Genomic DNA, 13,123 nt, shown 5'->3' on the forward strand with positions numbered 1-13,123 from the left:
GAAGGCCGGGGAGAAGCAATGGAGTGCTCTGCCGTGGCGGCGATTGAGCAAACCGGGCGGTGCAACAGAACTCCGGGGGTGACGCCAGCGATCATTGCGCTACTTCGTCAGGGCGGCGTAGGCGCGGGTAGACCGGTAGTTGAGATTTGGCGGAAAGCGGGCGTCGCCGTGCGGAAGAGGTGACAGAAGCGACCGGTTAAACGGCGCTAGGATCGAGGGCGCACAGGTGGGAGAACAAGCGGACGCGGCGCGGGGGAGAGCGCGGAACAACAGATTGTCGGGCGGTGTCTGACAGGGCGGGGAAAGGAACTGTCGCGGCCGCGGTCGGAGTTGGCGGTGGGGGAATCGTCGTGTAGTGACGACCGGGCGGCGCAACTGTTGCCGGATAGGACGGAAAAGACGGGCGACATTGGTCTCCAGGGCCGAGATCTGGTATCGTGATGATTGGCGCGGGGAGCGAGGCTCTGCAGAAAGGGGTGCAGAGGGCTTCCGCTTCTATTAGGGAAGAGGGCGCGGGAACCCACTCGGTCGCTTGCCGGAGACAAAACTGAGCGGTGGCGTCGGAGAAGGCGAGCCACGCGGCAGGAAGGTTCTGAGGCGGCCAGGCAACTCGAGTGCGGCTGAAGCGGGGGATCGGGAAAAAGATCTCGCGGGTGAGGAAGATTAACAGGATCCGAAGGATGGCTGAACTCGCCAGGGTCAGAAAAAAGGAACGAAGTAGTAGGGGTCGGATCTCAGGGGTCGGAACTGGCGGAAAGCTGAGCACTTAAGTGCGATCAACGGAGTAACTGACGGAGGTTTAAGGGCTGAGATCAAAACTAACTGGGAGAGATTAGGGGTCGGTCGTTACAGCAAATTTGGCCGATAAGATCTATTCCCCACCCCCTGAACGGCCATGGCTTGATGATGGGATTAATGGCCGATGCGGGTGCACGTTGGACATTTCCAAATTTTTGACACTCCTGACAACCTTTATAATATTCGAAACAATCTTCAAGGATTGTAGGCCAATAGTACCCGTTGTTCCTGATCATCCACTTCATCTTATGTGCCGATTGGTGTGCTCCACATACCCCTTCATGGATTTCTCCCATTAGAGTCTTGGCTTCTTCTGTCCCAAGGCATTTAAGAAGGACTCCGTCGATCGTTCGGTAGAACAGATCATCTTCGAGCAGTACGTATTTGGTGGCATGAAAGCGTACTCGTCGCTCCACCTTTTTAGACGGATCCTTCAGGTAATCGGCAATTTCTTTACGCCAGTCGTCGGCTGCAAGTTCTAAGGCCATAGCGCCCAGAATCGGCCGATACCCAGATGCGTGCTGGGCGAGTTTGTTTGCTTCTTCGTTGCGGTCTCTTGGAACATGCTCGATTACTGCCGATCTGAATTCTTTTAAAAGCTGTAAGCAATCTTCGTGATAAATTCTTAATACGTCATCTTTGCACTCAGCCCTTCCGGTTAGTTGATCCACAATAAGCATAGAATCTCCGAAGATCTCAACAGAATCGGCTTTGACTTCTCTCAATAGTTGTAAACCTTTTAATACAGCTCTGTACTCCGCTTGATTGTTAGTAGCGGCAGTTTCTACGGCAGAGAAAAATCATAGCTTGCCCCCCGAGGCGATATGAGAACGATGCCGATTCCTGATCCGACCCCGCATGATGACCCGTCGAAAAATAATTGCCAAGGCGCCAGTTCCACGAGGGCGATCTCCGGTCCACAGTGCTGGGCAACGAAATCGGCCATGACTTGACCCTTGACGGCTTTTGCCGATTCATACCGCAGGTCAAATTCCGATAAAGCTAAGATCCATTTACCGATTCGCCCTTTTAGTATCGGCAGTGATAGCATGTATTTTACTACGTTGTCCTTGCATACGACTACACATTCTGCCGACAGTAGATAGTGCCTGAGTTTAGTGCATGAGAAGTAAAGACACAAGCACAAACGTTCCACCGGAGGATATCTTGTTTCAGCGTCCAGAAGCCTTCTACTGACGTAATAAATTACCCGCTCTTTGCCTTCAAACTCTTGGACCAGAGCCGACCCAATAGCTTTTTCATCAGCTGATAAATACAGTTTAAACGGCTTACCAGTTTGAGGGGGAACCAAGATTGGCGGTGAGACCAAGTATCGCTTGATATCTTCTAACGCCTTGCACTGTTCTTCTCCCCATATAAATTCCTGGTCTGGCTTCAACTTCAGAAGTGGTGTGAACGCTTGAATCCGTCCGGATAGATTAGATATAAATCTTCTGATGAAGTTTACCTTGCCGATTAGAGACTGTAGCTCAGTTTTGTTCTGTGGGGCCACGACTTTGTTGATGGCCGCTATGGTCTTCTGATTGATTTCTATACCTCGTTCGTGCACCATGAATCCTAAGAACTGTCCGGCTGAGACGCCGAAAACGCATTTGTTGGGATTCATCTTAAGACCGTGCTTTTTGGTACACTCTAGCACCCTTCGCAAATCGGCTAGATGTTCCTCGTGGCTTTTGGACTTGACCACAACATCGTCGATGTAGATTTCTACCAGGAGGCCAATGAGTTTGTGAAAAATATAATTCATAGCTCTCTGATATGTAGCGCCGGCATTCTTCAAGCCGAAAGTCATCACTACCCATTCGAATAAACCAAGATGGCCTGGACATCTGAAGGCCGTTTTGGGTATGTCCTCTTCGGCCATAAGTATTTGATTATATCCGGCGTTTCCGTCCATGAAGCTAATAATTTTATGTCCCGCGGCGGCGTCGATCAGTACATCGGCTGTAGGCATGGGGTAGCCATCCATCGGTGTGGCCTGATTAAGATTCCTGAAATCAACGCACACGCGTAACTTCCCGTTTTTCTTGTATACCGGCACGATATTGGAAATCCACTCGGCATAACGACATTGCCGAATAAATTTTGCTTCGATTAGCCGAGTTATTTCAGCTTTTATGTCTGGTAAGATTTTAGGATTGCAACGCCGTGCGGGTTGTTGGTACGGCCGGTACCCTGGCTTTATGGGTAGCCGATGTTCAACAATAGATCGATCTAAACCGGGCATCTCGTGATACTCCCAAGCAAAACAATCCTTGAATTCTCTTAACAAATTTGTCAATTTACACTTGTATTCCGGATCTAAATTTGCACTAATGAAAGTCGGCCTTGGTTTGGTTCCATCACCTAAGTCTATCATCTCTAACGAATCGGCCGACGTGAATCCGTGCCCCAGCTTCCCATCTTCTCGAGCGAACTGATCCATCTATTCTGCGTCTTCGGAGCCGACTGCTCGGATCGGCTGTAGGCCAAAATCGGTGACCTTCAGGAAATCGGTCTCCCACACCCTTCCTGATATGCATCTGACGGTCTCGCAGCTCCACTGCTGCGTGTCGGCTGCTGCAATGCTGTACGCGGAGTCGGCTTTGACCACCTCGATGTTATCACCGACCCATTGTACGAGGCACTGATGCATAGTTGACGGGATGCAGCAGTTTGCGTGTATCCAGTCTCGGCCAAGAAGCATATTGTATGATCCCTTGCCATTAATAACGAAAAGAGTGGTAGGAAGGGTCTTACTGCCGATGGTGAGATCGACGCAGAGAGCGCCGCGAGCGTTTGACACCTTGCCTTCGAAATCCTTGAGCATCATGTCCGTCCTGGTCAGGTCGTCATCGCTTTTCCCCAGCTTTCGGAGTACGGCGTACGGCATAATGTTGACAGCAGCTCCTCCGTCGACCATCAATCTAGTAAGGGGGCGACCGTCAACATGCCCTTTAAGGAACAATGCCTTCATATGTTGTCGTTCATTATCTTTGGGCTTTTCGAACGTGGCCATCATTGGCTCCAAAGCCAACTGTGCTGTCTGTTCTTCTATCTCCGATACGTCCTGTTGATCGGCGGGAGTCATGAACTCCATCGGCAGTATGAAAACCATGCCGATCTCGGCTGCCGATTCGTCGCCCGCCGATTCATCGTCCCTTTTACCGTTCCTTTTAGGGCGCCACACCTGAGGCCTTCCTTCCTTCTTGTCTGCCGTGCTCTGTTGCTCTTCCTCTTGTTGTTCCTATTGGCGGAGACGCTGGATTCTCCGTTTTTGTGACTTGGTCAATCCGTCGGGGCACCACCTGGGGTTTATTGGCCTCCCCTCTGTCCTGGCGCGTTCCCACTCCGGTTCGCGTCCTAACGGGTCTTCGTCCGTTACCCGAGCATCGGCCATGTCTTCGAGCCGGCTGTGAACGCTGGCTTTGTTGTTTGACTGGTCATGTCGATCAGCCCTGCCCCCTGCCTATCATGGCATCTATCTTCCGACCGATCATATCGGTCACTTCTGCCCCCCAGCCGATCACGCACGGGAGGGCGCTGGTCATCTTGGTTGCGCCAATTCCTGCTGATCGGTTCTGGCCTTCCGTCCCTGGAACGAGACCTGTTGAACGGCCGATTGCCTCGATAGGGACCGTTGCACTCTGGGCAAGTATCGGCCGAAGGTAGCCTGAGGTTATTTTCCCAACAATGAATGAAGAACGGGCACCTCCAGTGCTCTTCGTGCCGACGCATCGCTTCTTCTCGGGACCTTGAGCGTTCATGTTGTCGTTGGTACTTTTGGAGCAGGAACTGGGAAGTAATGCGTGGCCCTTCTGACTCACCATCATCGTCCTCCATTCGCCGCTTCCCCTTGACATCTTCAGGCGTAGCTTGATTTCTGGGATCGACAGCGCCACTCTTTTTGGCCGATTCGGACATCAGCACTTTAGTTTGGAGAGAATTCTTTCCCGTATCAACCATGTTGGTAGGAAAGGGGTGTTGGTCGATCTTCATTGGCTTGGCCGATTTTGCCGGCACTTCAAATTTGAGTCTGCCTTGCTCAATGGCCGACTGTATCTGTTGCCTGAAGATCTTGCACTCGTTGGTATCATGTGATGTGGCATTGTGCCACTTGCAATACTTCATCTTTTTTAATTGTTCGGCAGAAGGTATTGTATGGTAAGGCGAGAGTTTAATCTGCCCTTCCTGGAGGAGAAGGTCGAAGATTTTATCGGCCTTAGTTGTATCAAAACCGAATGCTTCCGGCTCCTTTTTGCCGAATGGGCATGATATCGGCTTCTTTCCCTTGATCCACTCCGCAAGTCCGATTTCGACATCTTCCTCATCCTCTAATTCTTCCAGGAATGCCACCTTCTTATGGAAATTCCTCCGCGGATCAAATGGACGCACCTCCTGTCCGGACAATTGGTGAACAATCTGGCTCAGGCTCTCGAAATCTTGTGAAGCATATTTCTCTTTAATGTGTGGTAGGAGGCCTTGGAAAGCTATATCGGCCAACTGCGCATCGGTTAGAGCCAGGGAGTAGCATTTGTTTCTGATTTCCCGAAACCTCTGTATATACGAGGGTATCGGCTCATCACTCCTTTGCCGGAGGCTAGTCAGATCGGACAGCTTCATCTCATGGACCCCAGCATAGAAGTACTTGTGGAACTGTCTTTCTAGATCGGCCCATGTGATAATCGAGTTTGGTGGCAAAGTCATGAACCATTGGAAGGCCGATCCGGACAGAGATGACGAGAACAACCGTACCCGTAGGGCATCTTGCGTAGCTGCTTCTCCGCATTGGATGATGAATCTATTCACATGCTCCACGGTCGAAGTATCATCCATCCCCGAAAATTTGGTAAAATCAGGAACTTTGTACCGATGGGGGAACGACAACAAGTCATATGTAGATGGGTATGGTGTTCTATAGGTATAAGTTTGCATTTTCGGCTTCAAGCCGAATTGTTCTTGCATCACCTCCGCAATTTGCGCCGACCAATCTGGTTGTTGCTGGGGAATAGTCGGCTGCGGTATCGGCACGTGCTGATAAATCGGAGGCTGAATAAAAGGAGACTGATGAAAAGGTGGTATCTGAGTATAAGCCGGCGGTGTAGTAAAGGTTGGCTGTTTGAATGAACCACTCCTTTCATCATATAGCATGAGCTCTGCCGTCTTGTTGACCTCCGGAGCGACAGGCTGGTATGGTGGTATGGTTGGCCGAATGGCCGCATGGGAGGATGCCTGGAACAGAGGGTTTCCTTGACTGGCCGATTGATTCAGGCCGGCCGTGGCTGAAGGTGCCCCCCAGGGTGATGGGCTGACTGGAGGGAACGATGCAGAGGACAGCTGGATGGAGCCATATCCCAACGGAGTTGATGATGCAGAGGCGCCTGAACTCCCGACAGAAAATTGAATCGGCTGTGAAGCCGAATACGGATAAGTCTGATTTGGTGGAATCGGCTGAAAATATGTAGGTCCTCTGTATCCTTGAGGTATGCCCCCGGCGAAGGAGTTAACAACGGCATTGTGCACCATGTTTGAGAGCACCGGAGACTGATCGATGAAAGCGTGATGAATAGATTGTTGAATCATATCGGACATTTTATCCGAATCCTCAGAAATTGTGATCTGACGGGGAGTAGGGAAAGGAGTCTTCTTAACAGTCTCCCCGCTCCTGGAACGACTGAAAGATTTCAAGCAAGTCTTTCGGACTTGCTCCATATACTTGTTCAGATCTTCCTTTTGGTCGTCCTTTAGATCTGCTTCCGTCACCTCGATGACGTTATCTTCAGAGACTTCAGCAGCTTTCGACATGACAGCGGTTGTATTGGTCCCACCGGGCGTGCCAAAAGTGTGTTGGTGCTAGAAATCGGTCAACCGAATCCCAGCGACCAACACACGACCCGGGAGAATCTGCTTAGCTCCTGTTCGGGTGAATGCCCTGGTGCGGTTCGCGCAGCGTGCCAGCCAATCTGACCTGTTGATTGGCAAGGAAGAACACGTGTCAGGTCCAGAAACTACGATCGGCTAAGTTTCCGATCGAGAGTGTTTATCGGCGAATCGACCGATTTACTGTGATAATGAAATCGGCTATAAGACAGCCTGATCCCTATAGCCTTGTAGACAGGGAGACTATTGGAGTAATCGGTATAAAGCCTATGATAACAACACTAGGAATAGATCTAATCGGCAATAGATGAATTTTGACAATAGAAAGTAAAGAGAGCCGACACTACCGATTCCTAGCTGGATAACTGATGATAAAGACTAGAAAAATAGGTAAAACCTATAAATCTAGCAGATATCGATAACTGGTGAATAAACCTAAACGAAACAACAGCGATGTGCCCGAAGTTAAAGCTTAGATATTACTCGATAAGCGGAACATACAGAATCGGCCGGAGATCAAGATGATGCAGCCCTGCCAACCTGCACGAACTCGTGAAAAAAGAGGAAAGTAGTGGCGAAGTCGCCTGCTTGAAAGTAAGTACGAGGAAAAAGTAGTTTGTTGTATTGATTGGTTGATGATTACAGATTTACAAAGGTAGCTATTTATAGCCCCGTACAGATAACTTCTTAACCGACTAGAATCCTATCTCTAATTCAAACAGAAAACGAATATCTACAAGCACAATTCGTGCTAGGTTAGTTACTCCACGCTTCGTGGGCTGACCTCCACCCTATCCTTCCATCCCTTTCCAAGCCCATACATGCCCAATTAGTCCACCCTCCAAATCGGCCAATTTCTCATCGGCAAAAGATCACCGATTGGGACTCTGGTGCATTCGTCCTGAAGTGAGACAAAAGTCGCCAGCCGATTCCGCACTATAGCACCATTTGGCCGATTCCCAACTGTGCTTCTCCGATTTCCTTTCTTCTTGGCGCCGACTCTACTGGTGACGAAATCTGGCGTCAACAGGTAGATAGGTCTTTTTACAGCTCATTAAATGTTGTTTAGCAAGGGGAACCAAACAGCTTTTGCTAAAATTTAGCAACTAAAGTTTAGTAACTTTTAGCAACTAAATTTTAGCAAGAGAAACCAAACATGCCCTAATTATCGTCTGTAGCATTCGCGTACATCTCCTCGGCATCACGGATTACTATTGTTCTAGCGTCGCAGCAGTCAGCTTTGCATTTTTGCCGTAGTTACTATATTAGTTAATCAGCACAGAAGGCAATTAATAAACGTTAACCTGCCCCTAATTACAGAACATGCGGTAAATGATTGAAGAGCATAGAATAATTTATTATGTAGTCAAACCACCCAACCGCACCAACCTGCTAGCGCGTGCCCGTTTTGGAGCGCCGAGAGGCACCCTCCCTAATTAATTAGCGCTAATTACTTTCAGCCGAGCTGTGCGAGCGAGCCATGGGCAGGAAGGCATCGAGCCGAGAGGCAACCGAGCTACATGTGCCGGGCTTTCGTAGAAAAAGCCACGTAGTTACTAAGTCTGTGATTACCGTTGCAGTTACTATTAAAAAAACCATGCCTGCCCTGCCGAGAGTGAACCACATGGTTACGAGAAAACAAGGGCACAATGTTTACGGTAATGTTTGAACCAGTAACCATATATTATATTTTTGTCTATGCACGCATACTAGGGCGAAACCGGTCACAATAATTCATAATCATAAAATATACTTGCGCCAGTTGATAAGTACAGTAGTAGGGGAGTTACGACAAATCAGGCATCACATTGTTAACCATTTTACTGATGAATCGAATGTACAGTGAAATAGTTACAAGAATTCAAATGGCTGCAGACCAATGTGGCGTCAGCACTTACCAGTTACCACAATTTAGCCCCAAGGTTACTACAATGAAACGGCAGTTTACGAGAATTCAAATAGCTTGATATGGTAATTAGGATGGAGAGTTACAACAATTTGGCATCGTCGATTGGTTCCGAGAAACCGATTACTATAATGACAGATGAATTTACCATAAAATAGTTACTTGAATTCGAGAGCTACCACAATTTGGCATCAAGCTTATCCATGTAACCAGTTACTATATATAATGACGAGTATTTTTTGCACAAAACCCAATGACGAATTTGTCTGGGGATAGAACATGGAAAACTATGGCAACTAAGACACTGTCAGCATCCACTTCGCCTATAATCATCAGCAGAGAAGATCAAGGTCGAGGCCAGCGTGCCTCTTTAGCAGGGAGCTTCTTGATTCTGTTAAGTGTGTGGTAAAGGCCGGAGCAGCAATGATAAAATTTTTCCTGCATTATATAATTTACAAAAATCAGGACTGAATTACATCTAGACAATTGCAACAATGGAAATTTGGTAAACTGGTGATCTAAACCTGTGGATTGGGAAATAAGAACATTCACTATTCAATAGCATACAACTCAGGGCACAACTCTGGGATGGTAGATGCCATCTATCAGGTCAATTGTAAACATTCAATGCTGCTTTGTCAGCATACACACGGTGGCCTGGATTTGATCAGAGATTCATAATAAAAAAGTGTGAAATACTGATAAAAAATGAATGGCAACTGTGAATGATTCATGTACCGACAGCACGGCCTATATTTGATCAGAAAATGCAGAATAAAAGTGCCAAATAGTAAATAATGAATGGTAACTGTGAATTATTCATGTACTATGGAATGGAATCGATTGTGAGCGGCACCAGAGGATGACTTATGGCGTTGGAAAGGAAAAGTGGAATCTGTTGCGCACTTTGGCCCATGTATGGTTGCTCAGGATAAAAGCATAATTTTGTTTCTAAATCGGTTGATTAATTATGATAACATGCTAGTTATTTCTCATCCTAAATTATTTATGCACAATGTTATTCTAGTTTATTTTATCAAATTTTTAGGTTGATTTAGTGACCCAAAATACTTATAACTTGGATTCTTATAAGGAACTGACGGTCTAACTTGCTTGTTTAGAGCCGAATAGTGTTTGACTACTGTGTAATAATTGTGGGTTGTTTCCTTCTCGGAAAGGACGATGAAGCCTAGTCACAAACTTTTTTCATTATTAAAAGAAGAAACGGCCGCTCAGTGGTGGGCGGAAACCGGTAGTGCGTTGACTTGACGTGTTACCACTAGGGTGGCAAAGAACTCTCTAATTTAACCTAGCAAATTTAAGGATCGAGCTCAATAAAAATCAGATTATAATTTTATATAATTTTGAACTAAAAATAGATAGGACTGCTGAGTTGGATTGTGAAGAAAGGATCATAGCCCATTACCACCTAGTTACCACTCAGGCACTCAGTGAAGCCCGTCGTTGTCGCCCATGCCGAGCTCTATTTATCTGAGCTGAGAGGAGCGCGGTGTCAAGGTTAGCTAGCTAGCTAAGCTAGGCAGCACTTCCCTATCGAGGAGGACAAGCTTGTTCCCCTCCCTGATTATTGGCACAAGCTGATCGGGGAAGAGACCGATCGATATGGCGGCGGAGCCGCAGGCGAGCAGCGGCGCTCACGCGGCGGCGACCCAGCTGGGCGACCTGCCGGAGGCGTGCCTGGCGCAGGCCATCGCGCTCACCTCCCCGCGCGACGCATGCCGCTGCGCCGCCGTGTCACCGGCCCTCCGCGCCGCCGCCGACTCTGACCACGTCTGGCGGGGCTTCCTCCCCGAGCAGCTGATGATCGACGGCCACAGCTACAAGCCCGCCGCCGTGGCGCTCCACCAGGCGCCGGCGCCGGCGGCCAAGAGCAAGAAGGAGGCGTACCTCGGCCTCTGCAACGCCTCCGGCGCCGTGGCCGTCGGCGGGTGCCGGGTGTGGCTGGAGAGGGCCACCGGCGCCAGGTGCTACGCGCTGTCGGCACGCAGGCTCAGCCTGCCGTGGGACGACGGCGAGTTCTGCTGGAAATTCACGCCCCACCCCCGCTCCAGGTTTGCTTCTCCTCCCTAATCATCATATATTGATCTCTCCCCTCCTCTGTTCAAACTTTCAAATCAACAATTGATTTTTATTCACACTGGCTGACTGGCATGAGTTCCTACAAAATTATATCTCTCTCTCTCTTTTTTTCCGGTTGTTAAAAGGGGTAGCGATGGATCAATTGTAACTTTGTTTTGTTAGGAAATTAAGCTGCTCCATCGATCGTATACCTTTCCTTTAGAAACGAGAATCGAACTGCTTGCTTTGGTCTGAAACTTACACCCGGCGGCGATCGAACTGGGGATAATAACTTTCCAACCATGCCAACGAAAAGGGAAGGCGAGCGATGGGTGCGTCTCCACTTCTCGGCACGAGTGGCGACGGCGCCGTCAGCTGAACGGGTCCAGGCCTTCTGGAACGTGGCTCAGCCAAAAGATTCCGCGGGGCAACAGCGACTTCATCAGCCTATAGCTCTTCTGAAATTGGATATTCAGTATGAGTCCCTCACGTCTGAGGGTCTGACCTGTCCTGTCGGCGTCAACGAACAGCTGATCGATCCATCATCCAATAAACAAACTGATCCTCTAGGGGCTGACTTGACGTCTAAATTTTAGGTGGCTAAAATTAGTCATGTTTTGTTTGAAGTTAGAGCTAATTTTTAGCTTATTTATTTGTAAAAGTCCATTCTATCCCTAAGAGGTGTGGGAGAGAAAATGGTAAGGTTTTAGTGGATGGTATTTTTGTTTTTTGCCGGTATTTTTATTTTTTGCCATTTATGTCTATAATTAGCCCCATTAGCTGGGTTTGGAGGGCTAATGAACTAAAGATTAGTTAAGATCTTGGCTAATTTTTAGCCCACCTTTAGTTTCGCTGTTTGGATCATCGAGGACTAATTTCTAGCTAACTAAAGTTTAGCCCCCATCCAAACAGACCATTAGTCTTAGCTTAATTATCTGGATTATATCTTCCTAATCGATGGATTAATTGAAAATTAAAATCCTGGTGGTGGTGATGGTGATGGAGCATGCAGGTTCGCGGAGGTGGCGGAGCTGGAGGACTGCACGTGCCTCGACATCTACGGGGCGCTCCTGGCGGCGTCCCTCACGCCAATGACGCCCTACGCGGCGTTCCTCGTCTACGACACCGCGGCGGAGGGCCACCGCGGCCTCAGCTACCCCGACCAGGAGGCGGCGGTGTCCCTGGGCGGCCGCGTCATGGCGCGCCACGACGTGTGCATCCGGCCCGATGACGCTGAGGCGCGCAAGTTCTGGGGCGGGCCTGATGGCGGCGATCATCGTGAGGAGCCGAGGCGGCCGAGGAGGAGGGAGGATGGGTGGTGGGAGATGGAGATGGGGCGGCTGCCGAGCACGACCGCCGGTGGCGGCGGCAAGCCGGGGGAGGAGGAGGTGGTGGCGAGCTTCGAGGTGCTCGGGTGGTACCCCAAGCGCGGCCTCATCATCGAGGGCATCGAGTTTAGGCCTGTCGTCGAAAGTTCTACCTGACAACAACCATGCAAATTGTGAAACGTGTAGTATTTCAGTTCATCTACTGGATGAACTCGATGATGCATGAATGGTATTTTTAAAATACACTTATATATACTTGCAACGCTTTAAATTTGATGTTGAAAAGAAGCTTTTCGCGTTGCACGAGTTGTTATGCTGTTGCTCTTTAGCCTTTCCAAGCGCAAAGGGATACACAACACAATCATGGCATCGATCGTTTCGATGTTACACCCTCCGTTCCAAATTACTATTTATTTTAACTTTTCTATACATATATATAGTTTTGTCACGTATCTAAAAATATATATATCTAAGTCCATAGAAAAAACTATATATCTAGAATAACTGTAACGAATAGTAATTTGGAGCGGAGGGAGTACATGCAAGCCAGATGCCAGGACGAGCCTGTAGCTATCGGTACCACTAGTAGAAAATGTATTTTTGGTGACTGTCCGACACTTTTAACGAGAGTAGCTAAAAGACAGCCATGGAGACTACTTTAGTTGATGAGGATATCACCTACTCAGATACAACCATATTGGCAACTTTTGATTTACAGGTGAAATAATTCTTTATCAAGATTGTATTTGATATATTTGATGAATTGATGCTGCACCATGATGTGTGTTCATTGTCATTTTCAGAAATACATGCGTGGATCAAAAATAGTATTAAACATGGAAGGTATGGAGAACCAAAAAAGTTGATTGTGAGCCAAGTCCAAGTATTCCCAACATCCTCCACTAGGCCACCACGTCACTTTTTGGCCCAAGGAAAGAAAGAGATCAAATCCAACACGTTTTGGTGCTAGATTCGGACTGCAGCACTATGCCAACTTGCAATGGCCGCCACGACCGCATCCGGACTTCGTTTTGGATGTTCAAGTACTCCTTGGAATTCTTATGAAGTTTACTTTCATATGGATCCAGACTCTTGTCCATATCTTTTCTGAGGTGGCCGCAATGATCAAACT

General features: G+C 48.3%; 1 protein-coding gene across 1 annotated transcript; it reads left to right on the forward strand.

The window, feature by feature from the left end:
• Positions 1-10,080: 10,080 nt before the first annotated feature.
• LOC101784497 (F-box protein PP2-B10) lies at positions 10,081-12,279 on the forward strand. Its single transcript, XM_004972788.3, has 2 exons — positions 10,081-10,656; positions 11,676-12,279. Exons 1-2 carry the CDS (start codon positions 10,208-10,210, stop codon positions 12,145-12,147), a joined length of 921 nt encoding a protein of 306 aa, XP_004972845.1. The 5' UTR covers positions 10,081-10,207; the 3' UTR covers positions 12,148-12,279.
• Positions 12,280-13,123: the final 844 nt, after the last annotated feature.

The sequence above is a fragment of the Setaria italica genome, chromosome VI (assembly GCF_000263155.2).
Source record: "Setaria italica strain Yugu1 chromosome VI, Setaria_italica_v2.0, whole genome shotgun sequence".
Classification (NCBI taxonomy): domain Eukaryota; kingdom Viridiplantae; phylum Streptophyta; class Magnoliopsida; order Poales; family Poaceae; genus Setaria; species Setaria italica.

Excerpts from the sequence above, each read along its gene's own strand:
- LOC101784497 (XM_004972788.3), top strand. The coding sequence starts at position 10,208 with ATGGCGGCGGAGCCGCAGGCGAGCAGCGGCGCTCACGCGGCGGCGACC. Across the intron at positions 10,657-11,675 it reads ACGCCCCACCCCCGCTCCAG|GTTCGCGGAGGTGGCGGAGC; the intron begins GTTTGCTTCTCC and ends TGGAGCATGCAG.